Raw genomic sequence first — 14,503 nt, 5'->3', positions numbered from 1 at the left:
AAATATCATGGAAAAACTTGAAAGTAAATTATTATTATTATTATTATTTATAGAACTAATAATTTACTTGTTTTATTTAGTTGCTGCGTTATTAAAATATTTAAACATATTACTTATGCCTTATAACAACATGCACTGAACCTTTCAAAATTTTAGCTATATTTTTTCAAATAAACAATAGATGATATTGGAGAAAAAAATAATACAAAATAAAATTTTTTAAAAACTTCAGTATAAGTATTATCAATATACAAATACTTTGAAATTTACACACTAACTTGTAGATATGTGAAAATAGAATATTCTATTATTCAAATAGACGGATTAGATAAGAATCGCACTTGAAAAATAATTGCTAAAACGCACAAATTAGTAAGCGTGTAATAATTATAGTATACGTATAATATAATAAATAAAATATTACTACTAGTTAAGTAATATAATTATATGTAGTTAAAAAACAATAAAAAATAACAATAATCATGCAGATCAATGATTTATATGGTTAGAAATTAGAACAAATTGTATGCAATCACTCTGTACATAGTTATCTCTATTTTACGAACTGGCGGTACCGCCTACCTGTCACGATGAGCCCTAGTTTGAGCTGACACACACGACATTGTCAAACAGCCTGCGTGAATAGAGGAGAAGGGAAGGGAATTACAAGGTGAACTTTTATTTCAAAACCGTTTTTACCACAGCTATAGCGAAGTAAATTATCAGTAATTTATGGAAAATTGTGGTAAGGGTTGCAGTTTGATTGTTTATAGATGATTCAACAAACTTAACTATTTAATAGGTGATGTGTATTTTTATACGCGAATAATGTGGGTCACATAATTTACATTTGTCATATATAATATACTATACGTCATATCATATTATTATGTTTGTTAATAAATTATTAAAAGAATTGGAAGAGATTTTTAAGATAGCTTATTTTTTTTTAAACTTATTTTACAAAAAAAAAAAAAAATACATTTTAGACGTATTACTAAAAATATACAAATTTATTGATAAGCAAAATTTGTAGTTAATATATTGTATAATTATAAGTATAATTAAATAATAAATTATGTTGATGAAGTTTAAGATTTGTAGATACTTTGCAACATATTAATGAAGAGTAAAAATGTTGCCTAATAGATAATTTATATAACTTTATGAAGAATAGCAAAATAAATATACTTTATGATAAGTACGTTAGATATTAAATTATATATATTATAAAATAATAAGTTTCTCAAATTTATAACTTTTAAAGTAATAAGTATGTATATTTTGAATTCTTTTAAAAAATAATGACAATATTTATAAAGTCTACAGAATTGTTTTAAGATATTTTATAGTAATGAAAATGAATGTGATTTGTTTAGTTTGAAATTTAAATAGTTATAAATATGTTACTTATCAAAAATTGTTTTACTTCTTAGATGATAAAATTAAACATACAAGTAGTCACGTCATTAATAATTGTAATTTGTACAAAATAGACAAACTATCTTAGTCCTAACCAGTCATATTATTATACTCATATATAGTGTGTACAGGATTTGGCAACAAGTCCTATAGAAACCATTTTTTCCTGGACATTAAAAATAAACAGTTAGGATACTTAACGGAGTCAGTAAAACCAAGACTAAAAAAACAAAAATGTACTGTATTAAAATAATGTACACAATGCATGTTGGCATGTTGACAATATAAGAAGGGGAATATGAAGTAGGTGGACTTTATGAATTATTGATTGGCCTACATGTGCATAGATATCCTATGTGCGGTTAGGCATTGTGCTTAAGTAACACGTTGAAAAACATCAATGGATCCACCACATAAAAGTTAAATATAAGTAAACATTTACTTGTAATCTCAAGTTTGAACTTATACGTAGATTATATCCTATAGATTATTTTTAAATACTCTGTCAAAAATAAAAACCAGCCCGTTAAAAATAACGTACAAATTTCGCTTTATTTTCAAGTTTTTAACTTTTAAAAATAATTTTAATCTTACGTCATGGTTTTACAATTTTATCATTTTATTCTAAAAATATAAAACAAATCTTTTTCAATCGTAATTTGTGTATAATATTTTGATAATTTCAAAGTACAATTTCAAATGCACATAAATGCAAATAATATGCATTGTACCGTAATTTTACTATGGCAACAGTCAACAAATATGCGCGCATACAGTTTGGTATTTATGAGTAGGACAGTAGATAGTGGGCGTTTAAGAAGTGAAGGCGATACTGTAAGTATAAATTATTATAATGAACTGACAATGTGAAATAGGTATATTTTTTATTTTATTTCTAAAGAAAAAAATTATTATATAATATATCTATTCTCTAATAAAATATCAAATATTAAAGAATGAAATATTTTAATATTTTTCTAATATGATCATTAAAAAAATATTATAAATCTACAAGTAATAGAAAATAAACGCATATGAAAATAGATTTTAATATTTTATCATGGTTTTTATTAACATTACTATTTTAAAATAATAAAATAAAATATATTAAATTTGATAAATTAATAGATAAATTAAATAGTTCCAATAAATATCATATTTGAGCAATACATATGTACCTATTATGTTCAGTGTAAATTTCATAGCATTGATATTTGATTAAAAATTTTACAATAACCTACAAATACTTTTACTATTTACAGCTATAATCCACTCAGTGATATTGTAATAGAAAATATAAAGTAACTAAATCTCCTTTTAAATTTAACTCGTATAGAAAAAGTAAATCACACTATGTATATTTGTATATAGGGTTATCATAATATAACAAAATAATAATATTTTATGATAATCATATTATAAAAATTAAAAATCATGTTTTTTCACTGTTAGTATAATATACACGTTTTTATTGCGATGTGCCAATATAAATAAATTTACAAAAAATTACATATGCCAGAACTAATATGCATAAGTAATTTATATGAATAAATAAAATATTTAATGAGAATATAATGCTAGCTTTGTATTCAATATTAGATAAATAAATAATATTATATTGAAACAAATATAATTAATACGTATATTACGTCTAACTTTAACATCGAGTGAAAACCTCAATACATTTTTTAGTAGTTCTAATTAAACTATTTGAACTTGCCATTGATCAATGAGTGTAAAATCAATAATATAGTAAAATATAAAGTATAAATTATAATTAATAATTATTAATTTTATATTATTAAATATTTTGTTGTAATACAACATATTTAGGTATAAATATAAAAGTGTAAAAATGAAAATGCAATAAACATAATACAAATAAATTATTTTCATCTTATAATATAGCTATTAATTAATAACCATTGAAAAGTGCCTAATAATAAATTAAAAGAAAAATTCTAAAATCAGTCATAAGCCGTATTATTTAGATCCTCTAAACTACGCAATTGTGTAATTAAAATACGCATCATGAAATTATTTAAAATCTAATTAGTATGTGTCTGATGTCATTACAACTATATAAGACTATAGTATATAAAGTAATCGATACGATAAAAGATATAAGTATATAAATAATGCAAAATTCATCAAACAATTGTTTTAAATTAAATAAAACCGTAAATAATTTTCTAACTAACAAGTAATGACTATTCCACCATTGACCAAGGTATACATCTACAGTTTAGTATTCGCAGCCAGGAATCTACTGTTTGCTGCGCTAATTTAATTAATAATTTATTATTATCACGCTTTTATAGTTCATTGAAAATCGTTAAAGAATTTTTCCCGTGTTTATTACTCCTTTTAATAAACATATCATATTGTGAAATCATTGAATGGGAAGGACTTCGAACACGCGTTTTAGTGAAATTATTGCCACACGCATTGGAGGCTATTATGTAGTAAAGGGTTCGGTGATAGTATACGATACACAAGTACACAAAAATAATGTAAAATCAATAGATATATTTTTGAAATTGTTTTTTGAGAAAAATTTAACACTACACAAGTAAACTAGGTAATAAAATACAGTTGATTTCAAAAATGTTAAAATATTTCTTAAAATAAATGGTATTCATTTAATAAAAAAATATTTTATATCACGATGAGCAAGTCAAAACATCAACAATGAGGGACAATCAGGGGTTTATACAGAGAAAAAATTTACTTATAAAAAAACAGGGTACCTATTAGCCATCAGAAAATGTTTCCTATTTGTGCTATAAGTACCCAAATATATGTATAATAGCGAGTAATTATTATTAACATATTTTCATCAAAGAATATTTTGATCGTAACTTTAAGATCATTGGAAAACTAAGATTAAAGAATGACTGTTGACCGATTGTACTGAGCCACGATGCTGCGCTGAGTGTATTGATTACGTTCTGACAAACGGCCCCTCTCCCCACGTGTACTGACTGACCCACAAAATTCGCTACCACCCAAATTATTCCCACTGACCTATATAAATAATTTCTGTTTAAATCATCCTTTTATTTGATTAACATTAAATTAATGTCCACCTATGGTTATTTCAATAGTATAAATATACGTCGTATGCACGGTGTCGTAATTAGAGGCGTGTATACTGCGAATACCTACACATTTACATTGACGATCTACGCGTAATTTATAAAATGACTATAGTTTCTTACCTGAACAGCAGCTTGATTTTCCTTATCCAACAGAAATTCCATGGATTTAGCCCTGTAATCGGTTGTGTTTGAGGACGAACCGTCCGCGGACGATCTGTTTGAGTCGTTGGGGGCCAGAGACAATTTTGTCGACGAAGCGCCCAGGTCCAGCAGACTACGGGCTTTTTTGTTGGGGCTACAACCACCGCCGCCCATCATGAGCGATGACGACGACGTCCTGGTCACATTTGAGTCTAAATCGGTCTCGAGTAGACCGGCCCGGTTATCCGGACGGGACATGGCAACGGCGACGGGCGTCCGCGATTGCAGAGACGCACGACTGCCAGCCGTCGGCAGTGCCGGCGGTGGCGGCAGTCGGCTACCGCGATTTTCGTCGTACATGAGGCGCCGGCGCGTAGCGTATCCATCTACTGACGGGGGTTGCGGGGGTAACGGCGGTTTTTTACCCCTATCCGAGGTGGCGGCGGCGGTCGCACTAGACGGTCGTCCCGCGACGGGCGGCGGGGGTGGTGGTGTATCGGGCCTGCAATTATTATTATTCAACTGTGCCGACGCCGCTGTTGCCGCGTTGCAGTCTTCCACCTTGTGTTTCTTCTTATCCTTATTTCGTCGGCCGCTCAGTCTGCGCAAGGAGAACCGTTGGAAAAATCCACCGAGCTTGTCGCCGATCGTTTTCGGTTTAGCGGACATGGCGACAACAGCGGGCGCATCGACTTCGGTCGGTCGCGATTGAACACTGCGACCGTGGCTGTTGGAACCGGTGGCAGCGGTGCTATTAGTGGGCGCGGCAACTATCCTATGTGACATTGGTGGGGAGCCGCCCGTAATGAAGTCCAGTCGTTCGCGCAGCTGTTGTTTTTCTGCCACACTCGGACGCCTGGTTTCCGACGGTAAACCGGTCAACAGTTTCATTACCATCGAGTCAATGTTTTCGTCGGCTTCGTTACTGATCCGGTCATAGTCTTCGTAGTCTTCCGTTTCCGGTGGTTCGTCCGACCCGTTATCGTCTTCACCCACACTGCCGCCGCCGCCGCCACCACCGATGTCGGTGCAGCTACTACTGCTGAAGCTCTCGCGCCAATTCACTTCGGACACGACCGGACAAAAATGTACGCCTTTGTTGGGCGTTGGCGCGGTAGCTAAATTCACGAAACTTGTAGTTATCAGTAGATTGCTACCACGCGAAGAGGCTGCACTCAGAGCCGACTCGCTCTCGTAATGAATGCGCTTCAGCGAATGAGATCTGTCTAATGAAACAGTGGAGTCCAGCAGCTTTTTGGAGCGTAAATAGTCACCGTCAGTGTGCGCCAGCAAACCGTCGGCGCACAGGTTGGGTGTGCTTGACATTGGCATACGTGACGCCATCGCGGTACCGTCGCGGTGGTGATGATGGTGGTGGTGATGCCGGCGGTTGTCGTCGTCGTCGTCGTCGGTCGTAGGAGATTCCGTAGTCACTGACGGCCGATCGCCCAGATCGGGATAGCTGTGCCAAGCTGCGCTAAATTTAGATTTCATCTCGGCGTCGGCGTCGTCGTCGTCGTCCGTCCCCTTCCCTTTGGCTGCGACTGAGCACTGAGCGGTCGTGGTAGAAACGGCGGCGGCGGCGGCGATCGTCGCGATACTCTTCGTCGACATCTCAAAATAGTTTTCGTCCTCAGCAATAGGTTTGTACGTTTGTTGTGTGGCAGGACCGCGGGGCACCTGATCCCCGAAACCACTATCTTCACTCAAGTTCTCGGACGATCGTTGCTGCTGTTGCTGCTTACATCCAACGCCCTGTATAACGTCTTCTTGTTTTTTACCATCAGTTTCGTCTTCATCGTCATCGTCGTCTATTTTCCCGCAATACGCTGGGTCGATGAGACAATCGACCGTTTTGTACATGCCGGTGGCCGGTTGCGACGCGGCGCACGTCGCCCCGACAACCACCACCGCCGGGTCGTATTGCCCGTCGTCCCTACCGAACATACGCAACTCATCCAAACTCTGCGACACATCTTTGATGCCGTCTCTGCAGCTGTTGTTACATCGTTTCCGGCTGGCGGTCGAATGCACGCTCTCCATGCTCTTGCTTAGCGACTTGACGCTAGATCCATCACCGGCGTAACTTGAGAACGGCGTGCTGCACAACACAGCTTCGTCGTCATCAATAACGGCGGCCATGGTGGTGCCGCAGTCATCTTCCAACGTCGGTTGGTGTTTCCAGTTTTGCCGTCGTACCACGCCTGCCGGACGTTGGACGGCATTCAGGGATTCGGCGCTGTTGGTCATGAACGGTGTCGCGGTGGCGGTAGTCCGAAACACGGTTTGTTCACATTGTTTCTCTAGGCTCTCGAACTGCAATAGACTACCGCTACCGCTTCCGCAACCGTTAGTCAATGCTGCTCCACCAGCACCATTCATCCACGAATGATGATCCTGCAGGTTGTCCCTGTAGAACAACACTGTGTCGTTGTCGTCGTCGTCGTCATGCACACCAGGATCGTTGTTATCATAATGCATCCTCACAGGCATCTGTTTATTATTGTTACTTGAGTTGAACAAGTTAAACGGATCACCACGGTTAATCATAGACCAGTTTTCTTCCTTTATAAAATCTGTAAAAGGTCAGTAAAGCTTTAGAAATAAAAAAATTGCATATCCTAGGCGGGAGATAACAAAATTAGCTAAATGCGTTTAAATATTGTATGCTACACTTTGATCTTAGTCGATATAGGCTGAGAAGCGATTATATATCGTATGAGATAATAAGCATTCATCATAATTAAGATATTAACAATTTTTTACAGAACATCCTAAAAACAGGTGCTGCATATAAATTTAATAGTACTGATAATTATTCAATAACGATCTTATATAAGTTAAATATATTACAGTAATATAATATCACATTAAACGAATATGCAATTATTATAGTTATAAATACCACGATTAATTCTTATAAAAAGCAAAAAATTAAACAATAAAACTAAAAGTATTTAATGTTTATTTATATAGAGTTTCTACAATTTATAAAATCATGTCATTATTTCTATAGTCATTTAGGTTTGCCACATATTCAACCATAAACTCACTACATTTTATTCTCAATAACAATCATATTGTAATAAATGAAAAATTAATTGAAATTATATCAAATTGATTTAACTTTTGATGAATTGGATTTAAAACAAGAAATTTAAGAAGATTATAATTCAAAAGAAGAATTATTTTTAAACAAGATTAATAAAATCAACTAAAAATGTATAGAAACATAATATACAATAATACAAACATGCATGTACAATTTTAATTTGGATTATATGCTTGTCATATATAAATTTCAATACAACGAAATTATTAGTGGTGTTTATTAAACTATAAATTATTTTATTATGTATTTTTCGATTTAATACATTGTGATGTATAGATTTATAGTGATTTATGACCTTGCATTGAAGAGTATTAAAAAAGCTTCTAGCTTTTAAGGATGCTATTTTCTACCAAAAACAATAAAGTAACAATTTTTGTAAGTTATTGTTAAATAATATTCGAGAACTATGCACAAATTTAACAGTTACATGTGTACTCACAATGATATAGTATAATATTTTAATCACTGTATAATATTACATATTCGGGTTGGATATCCAAATGAATAATTACGTCTTTTTTATAACGGTTTTAGTAATTTTGTTATAATTTAAAAAATATTAATCCTAAGAACATACAATTTTTAATAAAATACTAAATTTTTAAAATATTTAAACTAATTCAACTATACGTCAGTGTTGACTTTATAAGTTAATAACAACAACGTATAATGATATAATAATTATTATATATTTATATATATCTGTAATGTTTTTGTCAAAAATTAGTTCAAACTACAGAATAATTATTAATAACATAAATAAATTATAAAATATCCTAAAAATTAGAGGCTAACGCTAACGCGATTTTTGCTAGGATCGTTTTTTGTAGGTAATGATTTGTAATTTAATTCAAATTTAACCTACTATTCAGCAGAGTGACATTCCTAAATTTTAATATATATAATTATTATTTGATAATAACTATTGAAATAATTTGAAACGTAATTATTTGAAATTTGAAATTTGTTATTAACATTATTTGTCATAAATTTCCTTTTATATATTACATACGCCTGTATAACTGTATGTGTGCTATTTAAGTTGCCTGATTAAACATTTCAAGGAACGATAAAAATGTAATATTAAAACTAGAATCCATAACCAATTAGAATTCTAGGCGTGCAGTATAAAATGAGTCACATTGTGTTTTAGACTAATAACAACATTAGCGTATGCCATAAATTTACAAAAAAAAAAAAAATGGGTGTGAGCTTCTGTGGTTATTAACTATATTGTCTAAATATTTTATGTGATATAATCATATAAACACATAAGTGTATATAATATATCAATTCTTTTATAATACTCTTTATATTTTTCGATTTCAAGAACAATAATAAAACTATTAAAACCAATTTATAATAAATATATGAAAACACAGTTAGTTAAAAATAAAAATGTTTAACTAGAATTGTTAAAATTCTATACAATACATTATATATTTGATACATAATAGTAAGCGTTGTGTTGTTTATATTTATGCGATTTTAATACGATGTATTCGTGAATTTATTTATGAAAATTTAAGTTCAAACGTTCAAAGCACATTTTGTTGAGATAAAAATCGTGTAAGAGTAATACGTGTATACAAGATTAGTTGATTTATTATTCACAGATAAATAGTTAGCATTTTATTTAGAATTTATTAAGAATAATATAAATTATTTGATGTTTCTATGTTAGCATTAATTTATAAGCAGAACAAGGAATCAATAAATAAAATAGTTTCTTTTATTAACAATGTTAAGCTAATTAATATGCGATAAGTGTTAAATACCTTTTAGATAAAAATAAGCACAGAGGCATAACAACATGAAATATATTTTTTACATATAGTCATTTACAATTTTGAAATTAATATTATTTTTAATTATCAATTGATTGGAATTAATTAATAAAAAATACCGAGGAACTCAATCTACTGTAAATTAGGCATCGAGTGTATATAATAATTGAGTAAGTAATGGGTGTGTTAAATTTGAATATAATACCGAAGTACTTATATACTTCCTAATATGTATCAATTAGAAAAGTACTGTGGATTTGCTCATTTTTGATCCAAAAATTACCAACTACAAATAGATTAAATTTTTTACTAGCAAAGTAGCAAGTAGCAACTTTATTCGATGTAGCAATTTTCAGCTCCAAAATGTCAAATCGACACAAACAATTTCATTTAAATATTTTATTTTAACTAAATTTTAACTATAAATGTCTATGTTATTTTAATATATATTTTGGTATGTATATTATTTACAGTATGATTATCTATAAAAAACATCATACTAAATTTAAAATCCCAAGCTATAAAAATTAAGTATTTTATCAACTACCTATTAAATTACAATTTTGATGAATTTTATCAAAATTAAATTGCATATGCTTAAAAATAAAAATCGTATCTGTAGTACCTAATATATATTTATCTTTTTTCATTTTTAAAAATATGTAATAATTATATCATACGAGAAATATTGTACTCCATTTTCAAGCTTTTTGACCCAGAAATAATTAATTTATCGCATTTGTAGAAATAAAATATAAACAAATATGAAAAATTTTATATAAATAAAAATAAATATATAAATTATATAAATATAATAAAATTAAATTATATAAATTCAAAATATTTAGAAAATATCAAATATAGGAAATTATAACATCACATTTTTGGTGAAAATTTAAAATATCAAAAATGTATTGAGGAGAAATATCAAATAATTATATAGGTGAATCCAATATCGTAACATATTTTGAACTTCAAACACTCATTAAAAATAAATATGACTTTCCAACTAACTTTTTTTTAAACAAAAGTAGAACAACTTGTAAAGAACCTTGAATTAAATTTTAAATATTAGATATAAAAAGAATTTTTTTCAAAAAATCTTTTTTAAATTTTTGCAAATTTGACATTTTTATTTTTAGAATTTTGTTAAAATTATATCATTATAAACGCCTATAAAAAATATTGCAACTAAATAATTTGTTTTTGATATTTTTTAACTAGTAAATGAATAACTTATAAGGATCTTGTATTAGATTATCAAGCTTTTTTCATTCACTATTTTAATTTAAATTCTTTAGAAATAGTCCAAAATTGTGAACAGAAAATATTACTATAACCATTAAAATTTCATGAAAATTATGAAATTTTTCAAGTATATATGGTAACTTGAGTTATATCATAATAATAAAATAAATTTTATCATATACTGGTTGGTTTTACATGAAAATTACCATTTTCCGAATATTATTAAAATTACTGGAAAATTTTTACCATTGATACTCAAATTATCAATTAAATCCAATTTTCTACCACTACCAAATTTAAAAATTAAAGCATTTTGATTGTCTCAAAAGATGATGACGGACAGAAAAAAAAGCATTGTAAAATCAATAAATTCTTCGCTCTGGTAAGAATATAAAATTATTACCCACCTAGCACCCACTAACCATGTAAATATTTTTATATGTATAATTATTATTGTAACGAAATTATAAAATGATGAAGAATTATGTCATGAGTCATGACATAAACAAAAGTAAACTAGTAAAATTATAATTACATATAATAATTTGAGAATTAAAAACTTAAAATTACTTCAAAACACTATAGCTTTTACTAAGTACTAATTTTTGAATAATAAAATTATAAATTACATTTAATATTATAATCCATAAAACTCTAATTTTTTTGATTTTTTAGAATTTGATTAATTAATGATAATTTTTCAGTTACTATAATTATTATCAATTCAATTATTTGAGTATATAAATTAAAAAAGTGATTCAAATGTGCAGCAATATTCATATAGACAAATTAATTAATATTAATAAAAAAAATTTTGCTTATTTTTAATAGTTAATTTTGATTACTGATTAATAATAATTATTGTTATTTTTCAAAAAAAAAAAAAAAAAATGTAACCTTCTTCACTACTTCTTTCCGAATCCGTCCGCAAATCGTCAGAAGTTTCTTCAAGGATCGTTTCTAGAAAAATATAAGACGTGCTGCTTATGATGTTTCCACCATAACTGCTTTGGTTGAACGATGACCAGTTATCTTCTTCACCGTTATCGCAGAGATCGTCTTCTGTAACACAGTCAAATGAATTCAATCAATTGGTATCAAATAAAGCGAGCGCACAACATCGAAGGGATGGTGAATGGAATGTGTTGTGCATTGTGTTTAATATTCAAATAAACTTAAAAATCGTTAGTTTAATAGTATTATTATGTTATTTTCTAAGAAATTTTAAACACGTCAGTATTTGTTATACTATATTGTCTCTTAGTTTTACAAGTCACTGCTGTGACACAGCAACAGTGTTTATTATCTATGTAGATATTATTTACAATTCTTACAGTTATTTGTTATATGGGCATATAGAGTTGCATAATGTTTTGTCAATGTGTCGGCAAATCGTTTAACATATTTCGTCGGTCATTAATGCGGAATATACACGTTGTCCTACGTGTTTGTATACCGCAATAACTAATAAGACGAAAACAAAGACACGTGATCAACAACGCACGCTTCTATATTATAATATAGTCTATAGCCTATTATCAGTACACAGAAACTATGAGTGCATGTTTAACTCTGACAGGAATCTGTACAGATCTACATACAAAATACGGAAACGAAATCCTAACGAAGGGCGCAACGAAACGTGGCGATTAATAAAATGCTAAGGAAATAACAGGTGTCAAAAAAAAAAAAAAGAAAACTAAAAAAATGCAATATAATCAAGTGTAATAGTAGGTGTTAAGTGTTTGGATTCATGTATAATAATAATGTTCCAATTATGAGTTATTAATGAAAAAATAATCGGAAAATACCTATGTTATAAATACGTACATAAAACACAGCGGCTAGTGGTGTAATTTAAAAACTAGGCCAGAATGTGAAATTTTCAAAAACTCTCTTCCTCATTTATAGAAGAGATTTTAGGGATGTTTATTAATTTATTGAAATTATTTTATACAATTGTTTTTTTATTTCATTACATGTACAATTAAATACATCATGATGACCAATAATTATAGTAGCCAATATAATGAAACAATACCTAGATAGTATTTTGAGAGAAACCGTCACAGAACTATCGATTTAAAAATATATATACAACTTTTAATACTATTTACTAATTAATATTTTCAAGCTTTCATTATAAATTTAAAAATTTAATTATCATAATATACCGTAGACATAAGCATTGCGTTATTTGTAACGTAATATTTACATTCGTACATACATACGTTTTGGTACAAGATTATATAAAAAAAGGCAATACAAAAGTAATTTTAAAACTGTATAAAATATTTCTAAAAAAAATATTAAAATAAAAATTACTCAGTGGCGAACGAGAGGTATCACAGGGTGCTGATGCGCTCGGACCCGTTCGCTTAGGGGGCCAGAATACAATGTTTTTCTTAAAATAATTCAAAATTATTATACAATATTCCGTGGTTTTTATAGAACCGAAAGTTATTTTTAAATTAATAAGTATTTATTATTTTGTGTTAAATTGTACTATTGGTTGTCATGGCCATTTATTAATAATTTATGCATATATCCAGATTAATGATAATGATTGTTACATATACATTAAAACGTTATATTTTATTTAGAACATAATTATAATATAAAAATTATATACACCAAGTATTACTACAATAATCATTAGATGTGATTATTTATTAAAGTTTGTTCTAAATACGTAATATAATATTAATTAATCAATAACAAACTATACATAGGTACCTTCTTGTTTTAAATAAATTAAAATTTTTAATACGAATATATATTGTTTATAGTGACATTTCTTGTTTTTTATTAATTATTCAAGCATACGTTTTGGAAATATGTATTTTAAATTAAAATATTATTTAGTTTTTTTTTTTATTATTTTAAAATTATATCAACAAAAAAAAAAAAACGATTAGGATCAAAAGTTAAATTTAAAACTTAATTGAAAAATATATATAATTTTTTAATGAAAAAATACCGTTATGCAATTTGTTTTAAAATAATGCCGTTTTCAATTAACTTTAACCTATCACTTTATTTAGTTATCAAAACACAACTCATGTTTACGGTGTTTTACGTTTTACTCCCAACATAAAGTCATCATGTTTTATGGGAATTGTATTCATTGGATACGATTCTAATTTAAGCGTCTAACTTGTTCAAAATAGTATTAAAATACAAACAATAAAATAATATAACATGAATAATATAGTTTCAGTACTGAACATGTATTGGCAATATTCATACATTTTTAATTAAATACAAACATAGTATTATACAATCTTATTTTTTTTTTTATCATGAAATATCTAAATAATTATTAAGTTTAACACAGATGAATCGGTTAAGACAGTAATGATATTTTATTGTTATCGTATAAGAATGTTGTAAAAAAAACTAGCACGAGTGAACGGTGACGACGAGCGTAAGAAACGGAATGGATTTAAAACTGCAAGTAGTTTCCGTGAAGCCAAATAACGGTAGGTAGGTACTAGGTAGTAATATTCTGCCCCGTTGCTGGCCTCTTTTTTCTGAGGTTTGAGCAATTTTTTGCCGATACAATGAACGATAAACCGTTTATTTAGATATTTATATAGGTAATATAATTCACTAACTATTGACATTATTTGAAGTACACGTAATGAATAATGATATATTAAATTAGAATATTGACATTGGTTAAAGGCAAA

The 14,503-nt window shown here is 29.1% G+C and overlaps 1 protein-coding gene across 4 annotated transcripts in view; it reads right to left on the bottom strand.

The window, feature by feature from the left end:
* The window catches only part of LOC112591256, a 34,029-nt gene that overhangs the window by 10,753 nt on the left and 8,773 nt on the right, over window positions 1-14,503 (bottom strand). For 2 of the 4 annotated variants that reach the window (XM_025335013.1, XM_025335016.1), the window contains exons 3-4: window positions 11,709-11,870; window positions 4,644-7,240 (exon numbers count right to left, since the gene is read on the bottom strand). In XM_025335013.1, the coding sequence (XP_025190798.1) occupies window positions 4,644-7,240; window positions 11,709-11,870 (2,759 nt within the window). Of the gene's footprint in view, window positions 1-4,643; window positions 7,241-11,708; window positions 11,874-14,503 lie in introns of all 4 variants that reach the window. The other 2 variants (XM_025335012.1, XM_025335014.1) reach the window with 1 other exon arrangement.

Source organism: Melanaphis sacchari, unplaced genomic scaffold, assembly GCF_002803265.2.
Source record: "Melanaphis sacchari strain LSU unplaced genomic scaffold, SCAv2.0 Contig12_pilon_pilon, whole genome shotgun sequence".
Lineage (NCBI taxonomy): Eukaryota > Metazoa > Arthropoda > Insecta > Hemiptera > Aphididae > Melanaphis > Melanaphis sacchari.
Note: the sequence above shows the minus strand (reverse complement) of the source record. Positions and strands in the feature narration are given on the sequence as shown.